The sequence below is a fragment of the Artemia franciscana genome, chromosome 11 (assembly GCF_032884065.1).
Source record: "Artemia franciscana chromosome 11, ASM3288406v1, whole genome shotgun sequence".
In the NCBI taxonomy this organism is placed as follows: Eukaryota; Metazoa; Arthropoda; class Branchiopoda; order Anostraca; family Artemiidae; genus Artemia; species Artemia franciscana.
Window position 1 is genome coordinate 38,106,340 of NC_088873.1, and position 19,446 is coordinate 38,125,785.

A 19,446-nucleotide genomic window follows, 5' to 3' on the forward strand; every position below is an offset into this window, starting at 1 on the left:
TTTTCACATTAGGGATGAGCAGGCTGTGGAAAGTGTTGGGCCGAAACACAGACCAAGCCAACTAACTAAAGAAGAACATGGTAGAACTGGAGTCCCAGCAACGAATGGAGCGACCACATGAGGGCTATTAAAACAAATGAACTCGCATTTAGACGCATTAACTGACGGTCCAATCTTAGATAGGTCATTGGTTAATATAGTAAAATTAGAAGCAATCCACGGTGAGTCCGGGCAACAAGAAGAACGTCATCTGCATATGCAATAGAAGACAAACCAATATTAGCGTAAGAAAAGAACTTCTGATGGGACGTAGTCACAATGCAAGCACGCATTTAAATATACTAGGAGACGATACGGCACGTTGCCGAACTCCCTTATTAATTTTTACCGGGTCAGATATTTGGCCATTCCAGGTAACTTTAATTTTAGACTTTGAATACCAAGAAGACAATCAACTTAGTACGGAAGGATTGACACCTGAAGACGCAAGGGAAAATAGAGCCTGAGAGTGCACAATATTGTTGAAAGCTCCAGAAATATCAACAGTAAGACAGTATAAAATTTTTTTTGGTTTTTACGACATCTTTCATGAGTCGGCCTAAAACATGATGTGCATGGGAGCAACCGAAACTTTTCCGAAAACCAAATTGAAAAGGCGTAAAATCACAATTCGACTCAATTACTGTTAGTTGCAAATATTCAAGGAACTTACTTAAAAAACACAATACTGTAATGGGACAATAATTTACACATGACGTGGGGTCCTTGCCTCGCTTTTGAATAGACGTTACCCAAACGTCTTGAATAGACCCTCCCTATTGAATAGACTCTCCTCTTTTGAATAGACCCTCCCAGGCTACTGGTAATGTAGTTGCAAAGTGTATCAATATTTGAAGTTGAAAGAAGTTATGAAGAAAAGGACGATAAGTCTGCAAATGAAGATTGGAATATAGGAAGTTAATGTGAGGACATTTGCCAAAGGGGGCTCTGAAATGTGGCTTCTTCTAAAGACAGAAGAATATTTTTTGAATATTCTCCATAGAAATTGTCTGAGAATTGTTCTAGGCGCCCGTTTGACTCACCTTGGGACAAATATTTGGGTGTACTAAAATTGTGGTTCGACCCCATTCCCTAGAGACTGTAAAGAAAGATTGAGATGGCTAGGACATATTTTACAGAAGAAGAGTGGAAGATTGCCAAAGATTATTCTTTTCGACCATCCATCTGGGGAATATCAATAATCTCAAACCAATAATTTCAATAATTATCATAGCTGGTTAATTCGACTCTGTACATATTTATTCTTTGTTCTAATTTCTGTTTTCGGGTTTACTTCCGAACAAAAATCCACTTTTTTTATATTCTGGTTTTTGTTTACCGGTTCAGTTCCAAACAGAAATTCACATTTGTTTTTCGTTCATTTGTGGAACAAACAGTCTTGTAGTCGTTGCTAGAAGCCTTCCAGCATTCAGTGGCTAAGTCGACAAAAGCCTAGGTGGAAAACCACAAGAAAGCATTAGGAGAAGCTTTAATGGCTGAGCGAAAGCTGAACGGAGTAACTCTCAACGGAAGGCAAAACTTATACGAAATTCGTTAAATCCAAAGACGGAAAGAGGGTAGTTGATTGCATGATTTGACCCTCATTAACGAAGTGAATTAAAAACATTTGAAAATCATTTGATAGTTGCCAGTATTTAGCAAAACGAGAAAACGTGGATTTCGCTGAGTTTTTAGTTGCTTCCGAAGAAATTCATTTTGGAGGGATAAAGCTACAAATTAAAAAAAACGTGAATAACCCCCCCCCCCCTCTATCCCTCAATCACTCACTTTTTCTTTCTCGCTTTCATTCTATTTTTATTCTCTCAGGATGAAGAGTTTACAATTGAAGTTTATGAGCTTTCTGACTTAAAAAGGAATACGATCTTACTGTTGCCCAACTTAGCCTACTTCAGTTAATGGAGAGACAAGCTCTGAACCCTAATATACCTTCCTCAGCCCAAGAAACTGTTGCCCAGTTGGTAAATATGAAGGGCTATGAGCTTGCAATCTCTGTTGCCAGAAGGTAAGCAAAAATATTAAACAAACAATTTTGCTTTAGATCCAGGGGTGGGGTTTTAGATCGATTTGTGCTTTATGCCTTAGGCTTGTGGTTTCTTTCATTTATTTATATACTCTATATTATAAATTATAAAATGATGCATGTTATGATATAGTCTGACGTAAGCCTGCTGGTAGGCTGGTTGATTTGTTTTTAGGTTCGTAGGTTTGAATTTTCGTCTATAGGTTGTTCTGTTATGATTTATTTGCTATTTGCGAACAAATATGTAATTTTACAAGACTCTAATTTCTTTAAAAATACAAAAACTGGCCAATTAAAGAAAACGTAGGAGAAGTCGAACATAAAATAATGCTAGTAGTCACCGAAACTAAAAAAGAAAATTTTGTAACAATTTGTACATAGAAAAAATCTGCTTTTCATTTTGATTCCAAATATTAAAAATTTATTAAGAATATTTAAAAATATTAGCGTAAAGGAATATGCCTATGTTTTGGAAATGTGGGAAACCCCTCCCAAAAGGAGGGTTGGCCGAAAACATAACCAGCAAATTCAGTATATCTGAGAAAAGCAGCAGAGGTTTCCAGTCTTAATGCATTAAAAGCAGTTTTTCTTATTTTTCGAAAAGAATGGTTACGGAGGCCATCTATCTATCTATATATCTTTTTATCTATATATATTTTGTCGGAGTGATTTTATTGCCCCTGTGGTTGTAGAATCTCGATTTCTTGTTCGAATAGAAATTCAACGTTCTAATGTTTTTGTTTTAAATAGCATGCCAGGCCAGGCCAGGATGAGAATTTCAGCCATTTTGTGGTGCAAGGCAATTGCCAAAGAACGCCAAAATACTATCGACTGAAAATTCTGAAAGAAACATATCAACGTACAGGCAGCTGCCTATAAAACTTATCAGTTTCACAATGTCGCATGAAACTATATTCGTCTCTAAAGATGCAAATTCACTTGACTTACGTGAGGTTTTATAAGTTTGTGTGTAGTGGTGTATAATTTCTTAATGTTTACGATAAATGATGAGTGGGTATTTCTGCACGCGAATTGGTGGAAGGGTACACTGTAAAAGTACACTGTAAGCCCTCGTTTTCAAACTTCTTGTGGGATGTGTTTCAGTGAATTATTGAGAGGGATGTTTATCTCTCGATCTCAATGAATTTCGAGGAATATATTTTTACTAACTTCTGAGGGATTGGGGGCTGATGGGTGAAAAGTTTTAATTTAAAAATTTGTCACGCCTAAAAGTACTCTTTTCCTTGAAACATTGTGGTACAAAGTTTAAACGTTAGTCTAAGGACCAAAGAACTCAAGGGTTCTAACCACCCTGGTGTTTAGGAAGATCCTACGTATGAAATAGAGAATTAACCGAAACTGATTAAATCAATAAATTTTCAACTCGAAGTCCCTTCAGTCCCCTATTCTGTAGTCTGTAGACTAAAGTATCCCGTTATTTTAGAAGCGAATGTTCTAAAAAAAAAACGTTGGTATAATTTTTTTTCCATATTTGCGTACAATGGAATCTTCTGCTCAAATTTTCAGCTGAGAAAGGCAATTGGCAAACAGAACACATGTGATTCCCAACTGACACTATTTTTTTTTATTCTAAAATGCTTTCAGTAAAGCGCTTGTCAAATTATAGTAAGGAGTGAGTGGGACGTTTTTCCTTCATGTATAGGGCAATTTCTTGTCGTTTTAGGTTTTAACGTACTGTTTACAATCATTAAAATAGCTTCCTTCTTTTCTTGTTATAGTTGTTTCATACTTCTATTTTTGCCCTTTTTTTGTCTGTTTTGTTTTCTAGTTTCGTTCAATGATTCACTCATTGTGTTGTTTTTAATTTATGAAAAATTACCTTAATTAATGATGCTTTGATAAGATTAATTTAAAAAAGTTTAAATTGAAAATATTAGGTCATTTATATGAAAATTTGTAAAAAAAAAACTATAAGAAACAAGAAAAAAATGATAATACTTTATATATTATATTACTTAGTTTACGTTATTTATTTATTGTATCTTGATTATGAAATCGAAAGAGCTTCTTGTGAATTGGTCTGCACTTCCATTTTTGTGTTTTATTCTTCCTCCTTTTTGTATGCAATGATTCATCTTGTATTATTTGCTGTTTTTTTTTGTATTGGTCATTCGCTATTGTATTTGTGATATATTTTATTTTTAGTATACTGTAACGGCAAATGTCCCAGTGGTTTATTATGCTACTGTCTAAATTAATTATGATTTTACTTAATTATTCATTTCTTCGCAGGTTTGACATCAAGACAACTATAGTGATTGATGCCCTGACATCTGACTATGTAAATCTGTTGAGGTCGTTCAAGAATGATTTTACTGCAGAAAGTGAAACTCTTCATTTCATACGATTGAACAATCCTTCTGGTTCGTTTTCATTTTTGTGGGTTTATTATTATTATTGTTATTATTACTTAATGTTATTCACTATTATTATTATTATTATTTAATGTTATTTTGTTGATCTAGAAATAGTTTTCGGAAACTGATTTCCAATTATGTTATGAATGTGATTTTGGGGGCTCGGCTTATTCCCTTTCCTTCGCAGGAAATTCCCACCCCCCCTGTAATGTCCCTCCTGAAAGATCCATCAAAGGTAAAAACTGCGCAGCCAAAAGGAAATTAAGACAAATAAAAAGTACAAAGAAAAGTATAATTGTGCATCAGCTATTATGAAGGAAGGACGGTGGGCCATTGTTAAGTTGGGAGGAGGGATGCTAGATGCCTAAAGGATATGTTTCCAAACCCAAATTGGCTATATCTGTATGAGCTTCGGATAAACTGGGACAGGGTATTCGGGGGGCTGGGGGAGGGGAGAATCTTTCATCACCCTTAATTTAGGCTAAGCTTAAATAAGGGTACTGTAGAGAGATATCTCCCTTCTTATTGCAGAAAAATCTCTCTAACCTCTATATTAAAGCTTCATTTAACTAATATAATTTGCTTCGTAATTCATAAAATTGGATGCCGGTGTCCCCCTTAAAACCCCCCATCCCATAGAAAATTCCCCCATACGCAAAATTGAGCAGGCATAGAGAAAGATCAAAATAAGTACCGCACAATTTCAATCAAATATTCTAAAGGGTATTCAAAGGACCAGATATCAAAATCAATATTAGGAGAGGGACTGGCTAGTCGTCAATCACTTCTGACTTTAAAGAGAGGACTAGAACTCTCAATTTCTGATCAAATGAGCATTCTCAGAAGTTTATATATTTACGAGGGGGGTGTTGGGGATGAGAATGGGGCATCCCTCTCCTATATGAAATAAGTTCTGCTCGTTTCGGGTTTAATATTATTTTTACTTTCATAATAAAGGTGTAGACAAATATTTCTAGAAATCCAAAGATATTATACATCAATTTCCACCTACACCTCTCCTTCCTTAGAATTAATTATGTATTTATCTGAAGGCTAACTGAGAGTTAGGATCTTTTTGTATTGAAATCTACCTTTTGAGGCACCTGCCTTTCCCTAAAAATAAAATGATCAGAGAACTCTACTCTAGAGGTTTATAGCTCTTTTCTAAAAAAATTAGAGCTTTTTTTTGTGAAAAATATCACTGATGTTTATTGTTTGTTATTTCATTTTTTTCCCCTAGGGATGATAATATCAAACCAAGGGTCCTACAAGATCGATATAGGGATTATTCGTATACAATTTTAAGTTTCATTTTAACTAACCCAACAGATGGGAGGGCAAAGAGCCCCCTTCTTATATCCCTAGTTTCCCTAAAGACATCCCAATAAAAATGTGAAACAACTATTTGGTTCATCATATAATGGTCCAATTAGTATGCCAGGACGGGGGGGGGGGGGGCTAGTTACACATGATCTTTTTCTTCTTAAAAAAAGTACAAGAACTTCTGTTTTCTTCTAATGAGCTCTGTCTAGGGTTTCTATGACCTTCCCTTCCATATGAAGTACCTCTGGTAAAAAAAATATTTATAATGATGCATTGAAGCTTTATGGCCATTTGCTATAGGCAACGACAGACCGTCTCCTACTGATATGGTTTGTTTCCTTCACGTTTTTTCCTCAGAAAATTTTGCCCCTGTCCTAGAACCCCATCTGATATCTGGTCCTTTGCAACGCTTAAGGACGTCTGGACAAGGTTTCAAGCCTCCTTTTTTTTTGAATAGTTGAAAATATCAATGAATTTACATCCAAGAATGACCTAACCTCCACAACTTCTGGGATAAGGACTGAAAATTATGTCAAATGTCAATTCTTTGTAGGTATAGTTTAGACTGGAAAGGGTGGGGGGGGAGGTTTAGTCTTAGGAGTGTATTGGAGTCAGTCTTTAGAATCGTTTTTTTTTGGAAAAAATAATTATTTTGCTTTGGAAAGGGGGAGGGGTTAGTGGCCTAAAGTCTTTCCTGACCAATTTTAAACTTACAGTCGTAAGCCCTTGGGCCAAGGGGACTAAGTAAGGTATAAGGAAACTATTTAATGATTGGTTCCTTTGAAACTGGTCCCTCCTCTTATAGCATGGGCTCCAAAAAGGGCCGAATCTTTCCAATTTGCCTTAAACTTACGAGAAACTTTTGGCTAAGGGGTCCTAATGCAAAAGGGAATAGATATTTATATCCCCTCAAAATGCAGCCCAAAAAAGTGTCAAAAACTTTTTTTCTCATCTATTTCTAACAGAAAGGACTATTTTAGAAACTTAAAAGGGGGACTGTTCTATTAAAAGTTGAAAGTTCTTCTATTTTTTTTCAAAGGCCGAAAGCTACTAGAGGGTATTACACCTCCCTCTCGCTTCCTTTTCTGAAATCTGGCCTTCCTCTAATGCGTTTGATATCGAATGAGATTTTGAGATATCTGTCTCATTCGAAAATCTCCAAATGTCTTTTAAGTTTGTCTTTGAAGTTGATACCAGTCCCATAACCGCAATGTTAAACTTTATCTTATTCTGCAATGATAACACAAAAAAAGTATTAAAATAGATTGGTATTGCAAAAACAAATACTATGAGACATTCTACAACACGTATTTGGCCTACATTTTGGAATATTGGTAAAATATTCCATAATCTCTTCCTTTCTTTTTTTTTATTCGTCGTATTTTCTCTGTGCCTGCTTAATCTTTGAATTTGGGATAATTTTCAGTGGGGTTGATAAGCCTAGCACCGTTGTATTGATCCAGTTTTTAAGAAATGGTTAATCCGGGTGGATTTGATCTCCTAATCTAGAGAGTCTTTTGTTTCTTTTTGTTTTAGTGCAAAAAACCTAGATTAAAGCTCAAATTTAGCTATTAACAGCAAGCCTGGTGATTTCGCCTCAACTGCCATTTCATATTTAGATGTTAGTTGGGAATTTGTCAAACTGTAAGCTCCCCCAACTCAAATCAGTCTACAGTGATAAATACCTATATTGATGTTCCTTTTTGATAATAATACAAATAAAATGGAAAAATAAATGTCACTCAGTAACTTCTGAAGAGAACCAACAGAAAATGAGCAAGGTTGTTTGTTGTACAGCTGCGTACGCTCCTTCTCCGCACCAACCTGTTTCAAGCTTCACTCTTTACTCCCTTCTTTAACTTTCTTTTCTACTGTTTATTATGACCTCTTCTCGACCCATTCGTAGATGTCCTCCCTTTTATTTGGTCCGTAGATGGATGCCCGAAAAGCCCAATTCTATCATACACCTATCATAACTCATCCGCAAAAAGGTAATCGGACCACATTTTCACTGCCTATCATTTGATATATGGTTATTCAAAAAAGCATCTGAACTTTTCCTTAGACAATTCCAAAAAAAATCAAAAAACGATTGCTGAGGGTGGGTGTTAGAGGGTTTTTAACTGCTTTGGAAGACCAGTTTACGAGTCTGAAATTAATTTAGTTTTTAGGAGAAATAGTGTTTTATATGCGTTTTTACGACCAGTTTACGAGTTGCAGAAATATTTTGGAGGTGGGGGGGGTCAAAGTCTAAAATATTACCCTACATTCGGAGGTAACCGCCCTCAACATCCCTTTGTGAACTTCAAGCATCTGAACTTTTCCTTAGACAATTCCTGTGGAAAGTAGCTAGAAGGTCTTGCTCGCCCTTTTGAATTGCCCATGTTTCAAGCTAAACTTGACAACTGCATTTTTGCTTCTTCCAGCAACCCAGTTATACTTTAGAAATTATCTTCCTGTTCTTGCAAAGTTTTCAACTGTAAAAGATACTGTTCTCCTTGGCTTCTCCTTTTTACACCTTTTCTGCATCCACTGTTTTTGCTAATAATGCTGCCTAAATAAGTGAAGCTGCCCATTCCTTGGTCGTCTCCTGGCTCTCTTCATCACCTCTTCATCCACATTTAGTCCTAGTTGCATGACTTGGTCTTCTTAACATTAGCTTTAGATTTCAAAGTTTCAAACAGTTCGTGGTAAGGAACTGTAGTAAGGAGCGATCCGGCTCAATAGTAACCAAAACTCTAAAAAATTGAATTTTGATATCAATAGCTACATCAAAAGAATCGCATTTTAATGATGATTTTAAATATATAACTTTCATCAAGTTTAGTCTTACCCATCAAAAGTTACGAGCCTGAGAAAATTTGCCTTATTTAGGAAAATAGGGGATAACACCTCCTAAAAGTCGTACGATCTAAACGAAAATGACACCATCAGATTCAGCGTATCAGAGAACCCTACTGTAGAAGTTTCAAGCTCCTATCTACAAAAATGTGGAATTTTGTATTTTTTGCCAGAAGACAAATCACGGGGTCATGCCCGTGATTTTTTTTTCAGGGGTCATCGTATCGACCAAGTGGTCCTAAAATGTCGCAAGAGGGCTCATTCTAACGGAAATGAAAAGTTCTAGTGCCCTTTTTAAGTGACCAAAAAAATTGGACGGCATCTAGGTCCCCTCCCACGCTCATTTTTTTCCCAAAGTCAACGGATCAAAATTCTGAGATAGCCATTTTGTTCAGCATAGTCGAAAACCATAATAACTATGGCTTTGGGGATAACTTACTCCCCCACAGTCCCTGGGGGAGGGGCTGCAAGTTACAAACTTCGACCAGTGTTTACATATAATAATGGTTATTGGGAAGTGTACAGACGTTTTCAGGGGGATTTTTTTGGTTTTGGGGGTAGAGTTGGGGGAGGGGGCTATGTGGGAGGATCTTTCCTTGGAGAAATAAGTCATGGGGGAAGAAAAATTTAATGAAAAGGGCGCAGGACGAATCTGGTCACGTTAGAAAAAAACGTCAAATTCAGAGCTTAATATACAATGCTGGGTGTTCGGAGCCTCTCTATTATGGAGTATAATTTGAAAATAACACAACTATACGAGCGATAAAATATATATGCCACAACCATAACTGAACTAACGAAAGAACTGCTAAGAGATAACACAACTGTAAAGCGAAAACCGGTGAAAACTAACGGGAAAATAAACGAACTAAGAGGTGGAAGGGGCCCAGAGAAAAAAAATACAATCCTTTTCCACTTTTGAGCCTAACTTCCGCAAAGGAGTAATAATGTCAGAAGCCCCGAAATACCGAATTATTTTCTTTTCAAACAGTTCGTGGGAACGAACTGTAGTAAGGCGCGACCCGCCTCAACAGTAGACGAAACTCTAAAAAACGGAATTTTGATGCTAAAATATACATCAAAAGAATTAAAGTTTCATGCTGATTTTAAATATGTACGTTTCATCAAATTTAGTCTTTGTCATCAAAAGTTATGAGCCTGAGAAAATTTGCTTTATTTTAGAAATAGGGGGAAACACCCCTTAAAAGTCACAGAATCTTAACGAAAATCACACAATGGCATTCGGCGTATCAGAGAACTCTGTAGTAAAATTTACAGGCTCCTATCTACAAACATGTGGAATTTCGTATTTTTTGCCAGAAGACAAATCAGGGATGCGTGTTTATTTGTTGTTTTTTGTTTTTTTCCCCAGGGGTCATCGTATCGACCAAGTGGTCCTAGAATGTCGCAAGAGGGCTCATTCTGACGGAAATGAAAAGTTCTAGTGGCTTTTTTAAGTGACCAAAAAATTGGAGGACACTTAGGCCCCCTCCCACGCTCATTTTTCTCCAAAGTCAACAGATCAAAATTTTGAGATAGCCATTTTATTCCGCATAGTCAAAAACCATAATAACTATGTCTTTGGGAATGACTTAATCCCCCAAAGTCCCTGGGGGAGGGACTGCAAGTTACAAACTTCGACCAGTGTTTACATATAATAATGGTTATTGGGAAGTGTACAGTCGGTTTCAGGGGATTTTTTTTGGTTTTGGGGGTGGGGTTGAGGGGAGGGGGCTACGTGGGAGGATCTTTCCATGGAGAAATATGTCATAGGGGAACAGAAATTCAATGAAAAGGGCGCAGGATTTTCTAAAATTACTATAAATAAAACAATGAAAAAATAAACATGGAAAAGTTTTTTTTCAACTGAAAGTAAAGAGTAGCATTGAAACTTAAAACGAACAGAAATTATTACGCATATGAGGGGTTCTAAAAATACTTTAGCATAAAGAGCGAGGTATTTAGGAGGAGATAAATACCTCGCTCTATATGCTATAGTATTTTTAGTAATTTCAACTATTTATTCTACGGCCTTTCTGATTCAGGGGTCATTCTTAAAGAATTGGGACAAAACTTACGATTTAGTGTAAAGAACGAGGTATTAACGAGGGTACAAACCCTCTCATATACATAATAAAAATTAAAGAATATAAAAGTTTGTTACGTAAGATAATTCTTAAGCTACATATATTTTTTACTAATAGAAAAATTCGTCGAAACATTGCATGGCAACTAGGCCTCCTTTCCCATCCCTTTTTCTCAAAATCGTCTGATCAAAACTAAGAGAAAGCCATTTAGCCAAAACAGGAATTAATATGCAAATTTCATTTTAATAATTTATGTGTGGAGAGCCAAAATCAAACATGCATTAATTCAAAAACGTTCAGAAATTACATAAAAAAAACTAGTTTTTTAACTGAAAGTAAGGACCGACATTAAAACTTAAAACGAACAGAAATTACTCCGTATATGAAATGGGTTGTCCCCTCCGCAATCCCTCGCTCTTTACGCCAAAGTTTGACTCTTTGCCACAACTCTGCTTTTTAATACAATTAAAAGCTTTAGCGTAAAGGGCGAGGGATTGCGGAGGGGACAACCCATTTCATATAAGGAGTAATTTCTGTTCGTTTCAAGTTTTAATGTCGCTCCTTACTTTCAGTTAAAAAAAACTAGTTTTTTTATGTAATTTTACAGCTAGAGTTCATAGCCTTCTATGACTGCCAGTTAAGCAATATCATCCCTGAATTAAAAAAGAATGAAGTGTGATTGTCAAGACCTTATATACCCTATTCGAGTTTATTGCTACTAACACATTAGTTTGTATAAGTTATCCCGTTTGGCTACCGACGTCAAGAACGTCAAAAAAATTGTAATAATCATGACAAATAATCAGAAAAGAAATTGATCAAATTAAAATTAGTAAAATTTCAAAATTAGCATTTTCTTCGTAATTGTCGGAAAGCCATTTAAATATGTCTCTGGGGATGACATAACCCACCAGCATCACGAGCAAGAACCCTTAGAATGAAATACTAGTTGTTCATTGATAGATCTTAGTAGAAAAAGGTAGGTATGTTTGGTCTTAGCTAATGGACTATTTTAAAACTTTCAGGGACTGTTCCCTGTGCCAAAGGGATGAGGAAGTGTGCCCAAAAATAACTTGAAAATCTGTTCATATTTGATTGGTTGAAATTTTACATCCATAAGTCATGGATGAAGGAGACTGAAAGACAAAAAAAAAATTATTTAAGGGGTATGGACCACCAGAAAATGGGTTAGACCGCTTTTTCTTTTTTCTTGGTCTTTAAATTAGTTGTCTTTTCAGGAGTGTTGCGAGCCAAGCTCTTTTTTTGCACGGAAAATAAAAATTGTAAAATATAAACTTAGCTTTCAGGCTATTTTATTTTTTTTTATTTGGGTTATCCAATTGTTCTCTTGCTATACTTATTGATTCGTATACTAAACTCAAATATTTTATGATAAATCCGAACATGTGAGCATTGAGAATCATTTTTTTTTTGCGCCGAAAATAGAGTTTGGGCAGCTTAAACTTAAGTTAAGGCTATGTTTTGTTGCTTTTTAGATATGAATCATCCTTAAAAAGGTGTAAAATTTAAAATTAAAATGTCACCTCTTTGTTTTTTTCGAAAGAACCAAAATTTTAAGTCTTTCTGTTATGCAAAGATTTTTTTTTAGTTATTTTATATTTTGTTTTCAGTCCGTGAAATAGTATCTTCCCGGCCAGTCGAGCAAGTTGAAAGACTGCTCGAGGCTAGTTTAGTAGCAGCCGAAAGGTCTTTGGAAACGGCGTGTCATCGTACATGTGCCTTTCGAATTCTTAGTTCAGATGTCTTCTTACCGGCTTGGCTTGTAAAGTCCTACTCGGTAAGTTTTTTTTCTGTAAAGGTGAATTTGATTTTTTTTTTTCTTTTTTTTTCCGAAGCAAGAGGAAAGTCCTGTTAACCATCCTAATTTCTTCTTGCTTGCATAGTTTTTCTTCTCTATTTATATTAAAGTTTCCCTCTAGCATGAACTAATGTATTTCCTTCTTCGTGGCTTTTTAATATACTAATTTATATTTAGATTTATCAAAAAGAGAGCAAACCTTTTGAACTTAAGAAATGTCCACGATTTGCTCAATTTTCATAGTCAAATACAATTTATTACAATTTTTCTTCTTTTTTGGAGGAAGCGCCATGTTCTCGTTAGAAGAGGACGTCGAGAAAATGACATAAAATGGAAAAACGATAAGAATAGAATTCAATAATTTTAATTAACGTAAGCTTAATTTTAAGAAGAGTATGCATAGATGGATGATACTCCGGGTAGATTCATGTGGATCTTGAATACTCTTATCGTGTGTCAAGTCCTCTTAAGGGGAAGGGGGGCGCCGTCTAGAAAAATTGAAAAAAGGTAATTTATTCGTTATACTAGCAGTAGAAAAGTAGGCCGCCTCCACCTGTCTCGTCAAGACCCAACAAGTATTACCTTCATCATGTGTGAAATCCTTTTTTAGAGTGAGGTCATCTAAAAGAAACTGATAAAAAGGATTTTCTTTTATAATGACACTAATGAAACCCCAGACCCACCCTCAACAGAAAAACTGAAAAAGCTTCCCTGTAGCCAAGATTGTATCTAGGGGGTGGGTTGGATTTGACCTCCTGCCCCAGAAATGTTTGTCCGACTCGTAAAAACGTAACAAAAATGAATTAAACAATTTTTGATGCGTTTTTGTAAGTTTTTAAACCCCCCCCCCCCCCCTCTCAATAAAAAATCTTGTATACGCCGCTGTCTGTAGCTATTCTCGTTGGCCATCGATCCGTAGATAATTTTGTAGATTGTGTTTGGGTGTACGCTTTCATAATTGTTATGGACCAAGGAAAAACAGCCGTAACCCAGCGCAATAACCTTTGAATACCCAGTGATTGGGTTGAGTTGTGAGTAGTAAATGTAAATATTGAACAAATGATATAATAGTATCGTACTGCAGACTAGAGAATAGTTTAACTAATGGAAATATTCATTAACTAATTAAAATTTTGAGTTTTTTTGCAATAGCCAAAGGAATACAATAATTATGGCTATTGATTATTTGAACAAGAGGTAGGTATGGTTTCTGCATGAAGTTTTACAAGCAAGACTTTTCATTATGAAATATGATTATGAATCGTTTGGATGAAACTAAAAACATTTAATATTTAAAGAGAGAAATATAAAAAGATCTGTTCGGAAAGATTTAAGATACTAAAAACAATTGAAACAAAAATATGATAAAAAAAATGCTTTGATTTTAAAATGCACTAAAAAAGTAAAAACTAATTTTCTTTTCCGGTATTAGTAAAAACTAGTAAAATTTAGTAAATTAGTAAAATTAGTAAATTAGTAAATTATTAGTAAATTATGTTATAGTTATATAATTATGTAACTATATATAGTTATAGTTATATATAGTATATAGTTATATAAGTATAGTAAATTATTAGTAGATTAGTAATTAGTAAATTAAATTAGTCAATTAGTAATATTAGTAAAAACTAATTTTCTACTCGGAAGAATTAGAATTTTGACAGAATAGAGATAAAAGCGCGTGGTAGTCATTACGCATTTTATATCTGTTCGAGGACGATGATCCTACAATTCATTTTTAGTTCGAAAAATTTTCGATTTTTTTGGGTAGTAGGAATTTTTTTTTACTTTTTGATACATTTGGATGCTAAAGCGTTTTAGTCTCTAAAAGGAATGTTTAAGTGTGTTCTCTGTACTCTTGATGTAATTTTTTTTTTTACTCGTGCATAAGCGATTTAGAATTAAAGTCGGTTGCATGCTTCCTCTGAAGCTAAGATTTTCAAATATCATATTTAGGTTTAGCTTCAATATCTTTATAAATGCTTAATTTTCTTGTAAACTCTCTCATAATATGTCTTGGTAGATTCCAAATGTTTAAGGTAACATATTGCCGAAGGTTGTACGAAGGCTATCCATGTGCTGTCAAACGAAAAGCAGGTTATCCCTGCTTTTATTTTGATTCCAACCGAGGACACACCCATAGGGCAGAGAGCTTCGAAAGAAATTTCGGAATTCACACGAAATTTCAAAATTTTAAAATAATATTCATACATTTTATAGGCGTACAATCGGTGTTTCTTTACTTTTAAAGGCCAATAATGTTTTTTTAAGAATAATGTTCTTTAAAAAAATAATGTTCATACATTTTATAGGCCTACAATCGGCGTTTCTTTACTTTTAAAGCCAAACTGTTATCTGCTTTGTAACAGCTTTGTAACCTAACAAATTCCAATTCGTATGAAGTGTAAAAATGATACTGCCTCAAGGTGTTGTTACCAATTATACACGTTTTCAACTTCCTTTTAAATCTGGTCGTAATGCTAGGGAGATGTCAACATTCTTAATGATATTCTGGCAAACCCCTCAAGGAGTGCTTAAGCCAATGAGAAAGGAGGAAATCTTGAATATTAAGAATTATTGCTAAAAATCATCTCTTATAACTACAAACTTAATAATCTTAGGGATTATTTATCGGTATAAGATCTACAAAACGACACAAAAATCAAGGCTGTATGATTAGTGCAACCCTTTTAAATAGTAAAGAAAGAATTTCATAAATGCCCAATTTTAAAGGAAACTGATGATATTAAAAAAAACCATTCACGGCCAAAAATTGTGGAATCTTGTGGCAAATCGAGAGGCTACTTTACAATGCTCTACGTCTTCTAAAAGTGGTTTTATTACTACTTTTAAACATTAGAGGTGTCCCACTCATTAATTTTTTATGAAGCTCTAAAGAAAAAAAAATGCAAATTTCTTCGGCCTATTCATATTACAGCTTTCAATGAAGCCAAAGTAATTTTTTCATCAAAGAATCTGCTCGTGTCTGTTGTTAATATACATTTCACTGCTATAGGAAAATAGCATTGGCTTCAAACCTGGGAGACTGACCTTAAAGGATGTGTAAGATTGCCGGTACCACCACCTCTAGACATTTCATTCTGTTTATCACTACCAATCTTCAAAACATAATCACCAATCTAATTTGCTATTTCCAATTTATCATCAATAATTCAATTATTAATCTTTAATTCGGTTATACTCGTATCTTTTTTTTCACACGCTATAGCTTCACGAATAATGCCCCAAGTATCTTTTATATTACCTTCTTTAATCTTTAAACGGTTTAAATAATACTCGTTCTTTGCATTTCTTCTTAATTTATTTACATAATTTCTCAACTCTTTAAATTCATTTAAAATCACTTTAGATTGGTTATCAAGATATTTACAATAAAAATTATTTCTTTGGCTTATTAAACTCAAATTTCATCATTAATCCACGGCTTTCGCGGTTTCGCTTTCTTACAATTAATTTCTTTCAATGGGCAATTTTTCTCAAACACAGGGTAAAGGATATCTGAAAAAATATTAAAAACTTTTCAAGCATCATCCTTTTCACTGTAAACCACCTCCCAATCCAACGAACTAACTTCATTTTTAATTTAGCCAGATTAACTTCTTTCATGTCACACCGAAGAATTTAAGTTTTTTCTTTTAATTTTACAATCTGATAACTTCTGCAGCGAACAAAGAAGTGGTAAGTGGTCCGAATCAGAATGGGTTAATACGTCAGAGGTGCTATCTTCCACCAAAACTTCACTGACGAACAAATAATCGATCAAATTTGCAGAATGGTCCGTTAATGGGGATGAGATAGAATTTAACGGGAAAAGACAAAATGAGAGCATGACATTAAGGAAATCCCAACTGAGGTCATAAATAAAATTTGAATATGTCAAGAGGTACATTGCACGGTTCATGATTATAATAGTAACCGTTTACATATAATATACCAATTACAATTATAAATGATTAGTACATTCAAAAACACTCACAGGCAAACACCCGAAATAAGCTGCATCAAACACTAAATATTTGTCAAGGTAATATTATTAAAATGCCGAATAAAATAAGGGAAAAATGATATGAAATATCTCTCGGTACTAGAGGCCGGGTGAGTCATTAACTGTGGACCATTCTTTTTTATTTGTTGGCGTCTAGTGGCATGTCCTTCAGAAGGAGGGGGAGCTCTGAAGGTCAGGTAACACAACAAAATGAGTTGGGAAATTCTAACAGTTTAGTCCAAATCTATTTGTCAACTCATGTCTGTGACTATCTATTGAATTCAAATGAGTTCTTTCAGTGCGTATGTTGAGTAGTTGTGCTCAAGTATAATTTATACAGTTTTTAATTTTGTATCATCTCAAGTCTATCTGTTTTTGTTAAAGTCAGATGCAAAGCTGGACTCAAGACTGGATGTCAATCTGGTTTCGTTAAAGTCGGATGTCAACTGGTCCTTCAGTAGGGGGGGGGGGGGAGGGCTTCATGGTCCTTCAAGGTCGGGTAATAGACCATAACAGGGTGGGGAATTCAGGCAGTTTAGTGCAAATATGTATGTCAACTCATGTCTACGACTATCAAGTGAAGTCAATATTAATTGTTTCAGTGTATCATCATATGTTGAGTAATTGTGCTCAATTAAAATTTTACATGTGGAGGTGGGATTAGTGATAATTTCAGGCCTCATAGAAGAGGGACATACTAAGGTGGTTAACACCAAGGAAATACTGAAATAAGGAAATAAACCGTTTCTGTCAGACCAAGAACTAAGTTCTTAGTAAGTAAGTAAATAAGTGAGATAGTAAGTAATAGTTAATAGTAATTATTATGATAATGTTTATAATACTATTATGTGTATTGTTATAAATTATAACATAATGTTATTATATCTAATTATAATGTTATGTATTATAATAAATTTTTAGTAATTATTAGAAATTAGTAATAAAATAGTAGTAAAAAAATAGTTAATAAGAAATAGTTCAGAGATAAGTTTCCAAAAAAAAACATAGTTTAATCTCGACAGGGATTTCCTATTCTCAATACCATTAAAATTTCCATTATACTGTATAAAATTCAGCAGATTTCTATTTTATTGAAAAGACATAAGATGAACATATAAGCAATTATCCAAGAAACCAAAAACCGAAACATCAGCGTTTCTAACAGCTTTCAAATAATTTGATGTTACTCTTTCCATATCTGACAAGGCCTAAAATTAGAGAAAAAAAGTTTAAAAGTAATCAGCAAAAATATAACACATCAATAGTATATTCGAGCAATTTCCATAACAGATTGTAGTTTAATAATACTAAAATACAACATATTAACTTTTTCCCTATCTGACTATGGCCAGACAGAAGCCAAATCATGGCTAGAAAAACACCAAACAGAAGACTAAACTTCTGTTTAGAACACAATAAAACAAATCAACAATTCCTGCCATTCGCAAATATCTCTCACCAATAGAGAAAGTTAGTATAAGTAATTTCATAGAGCCACTTCTAAAGCTAAAAAATTGGGAGTTGGTTCCAAACACATTTTAAGTGAACAGCAAATATTTGCAAATACCTTTTATATGTCTTTTAGATGTCTTTAAATTAGATGTCTCTTCTGGTGATAGTCGCTTAACAGAATTTTCCACATTTTTTCAAGTTGTATCATTTATCTATAGCAGTGGTCTTTCAACTGAGGTCCAAGGACTCTTAGAAATCAAGGAAACTTTCAAAAGGAGTCCATGATTATTCCAAGCGTTTCTGATTGCATCCCTGTACGTTGGGCCACGCTGTTTTTAAAATTACTTATATCTTATCTTTTATGCCGGCGATTCAGCTCTTTCTTTCTACAATCAGTACAAACGTCAGCAACGCTGTACCCTTGTATCGTTTTTGGGACAATTTAGAGGTCCTGTAGCAATGCGAAATATTGGAAATTTCGTATAATCCAGTATATCCAGTATAATCCAGAGTCTTCAGTACACTCCTTTTTGGAGAACATGAGTCGCTCTTAAGAATTGAGACAAAATTCAAACTTTAGCGTAGAGAGCGAGGTGTTGAGGAGAGGTAATACCCTTTGGGACAATTTGAAAGTCCTGTAGCAATGCAAAACACTGGAAATTTCGTAGTATGATCCAGAGTCTTCAGTACACTCCTTTTCGGAGAACATGAGTCGCTCTTAAAGAGTTGGGACAACAACAAACTTTAGCGTAAAGAGCGAGGTGTTGAGGAGGGGCAACGCCCTTTATATACGTAATAATTTCTGTTCGTTTTAAGTTTTAATGTTGCTCCTTACTTTCTATACTTGAAGGTACAGTAGTGGGATTAAGGTAGGAAAAGGCTGAGAAATAGCTGAAGCGGGTAGAATCCGGGGGAGGGTGTGTCTTTTGTGAGAAATGTTTCTGTGTGAGTGTTTGTCATTGCATTTTTTTTTAATTTTTCAAATGTTTCTAAAAAAAGGATAAAGATCCTCCTGAGCCATTGCTGGCGCATAGGGCGTCGAGTTATACAGGGACAAGTAACAAGCTTGTCGCCCATCGCCCTATGCATCAAATGTTTGTAGCCTTACTTTTTTAAGAAGAACAGTTTGAAGAGGTTTTGAATAGGTGTTCGATTTCATTGCAACGACAGTAGAAAAAAGTGGTTTGGCAAGTATAGGACGCACGGAAGGGTATCAGAAATTTTAAAGCTTTTTTCGAAATTTGTGGATGCGCCATTCAGCACCTTAGTGATCGTAGTGATTGAATGTATAGTGATTGTATTTTTGAGAGTAAGTTTTGCTAACCTTCTTAGTGGTAAGAAATCTCAGTTTTGAAAAGTAATCCATTTATGCACCAGATTGAGCAAAGGAAAATTTTTGTGTAAAGTATTTTACAAGAAGTCACTAGTGTTGGATTAAAACTAGTTATCTTCACTAGCAA

The 19,446-nt window shown here is 34.7% G+C and overlaps 2 protein-coding genes across 2 annotated transcripts in view; one reads left to right on the top strand and one right to left on the bottom strand.

Moving 5' to 3' along the window:
- The first annotated feature begins 1,875 nt into the window (after positions 1-1,875).
- LOC136032613 (uncharacterized) lies at positions 1,876-18,271 on the top strand. The gene is made up of 5 exons (XM_065712884.1): positions 1,876-2,062; positions 4,334-4,464; positions 12,341-12,507; positions 14,568-14,625; positions 18,120-18,271. Exons 1-5 carry the CDS (start codon positions 1,956-1,958, stop codon positions 18,269-18,271), a joined length of 615 nt encoding a protein of 204 aa, XP_065568956.1. The 5' UTR covers positions 1,876-1,955.
- Positions 17,601-19,446, bottom strand: part of LOC136033187 (nuclear pore complex protein Nup160 homolog) — a 56,458-nt gene continuing 54,612 nt past the window's right edge. Inside the window, exon 8 of the mRNA XM_065713891.1 lies at positions 17,601-17,742. The gene's annotated coding sequence lies outside the window, so the exon portion shown is untranslated. The remainder of the gene's footprint in view (positions 17,743-19,446) is intronic.

What these genes read in the sequence shown, in the direction of transcription:
- LOC136032613 (XM_065712884.1), top strand. Translation starts at nt 1,956, where the DNA reads ATGGAGAGACAAGCTCTGAACCCTAATATACCTTCCTCAGCCCAAGAA. An exon ending in ACGATTGAACAATCCTTCTG is followed by an intron (nt 4,465 to 12,340) that starts GTTCGTTTTCAT and finishes TTTTGTTTTCAG; the next exon opens with TCCGTGAAATAGTATCTTCC. An exon ending in TGCTGTCAAACGAAAAGCAG is followed by an intron (nt 14,626 to 18,119) that starts GTTATCCCTGCT and finishes TATGTCTTTTAG; the next exon opens with ATGTCTTTAAATTAGATGTC.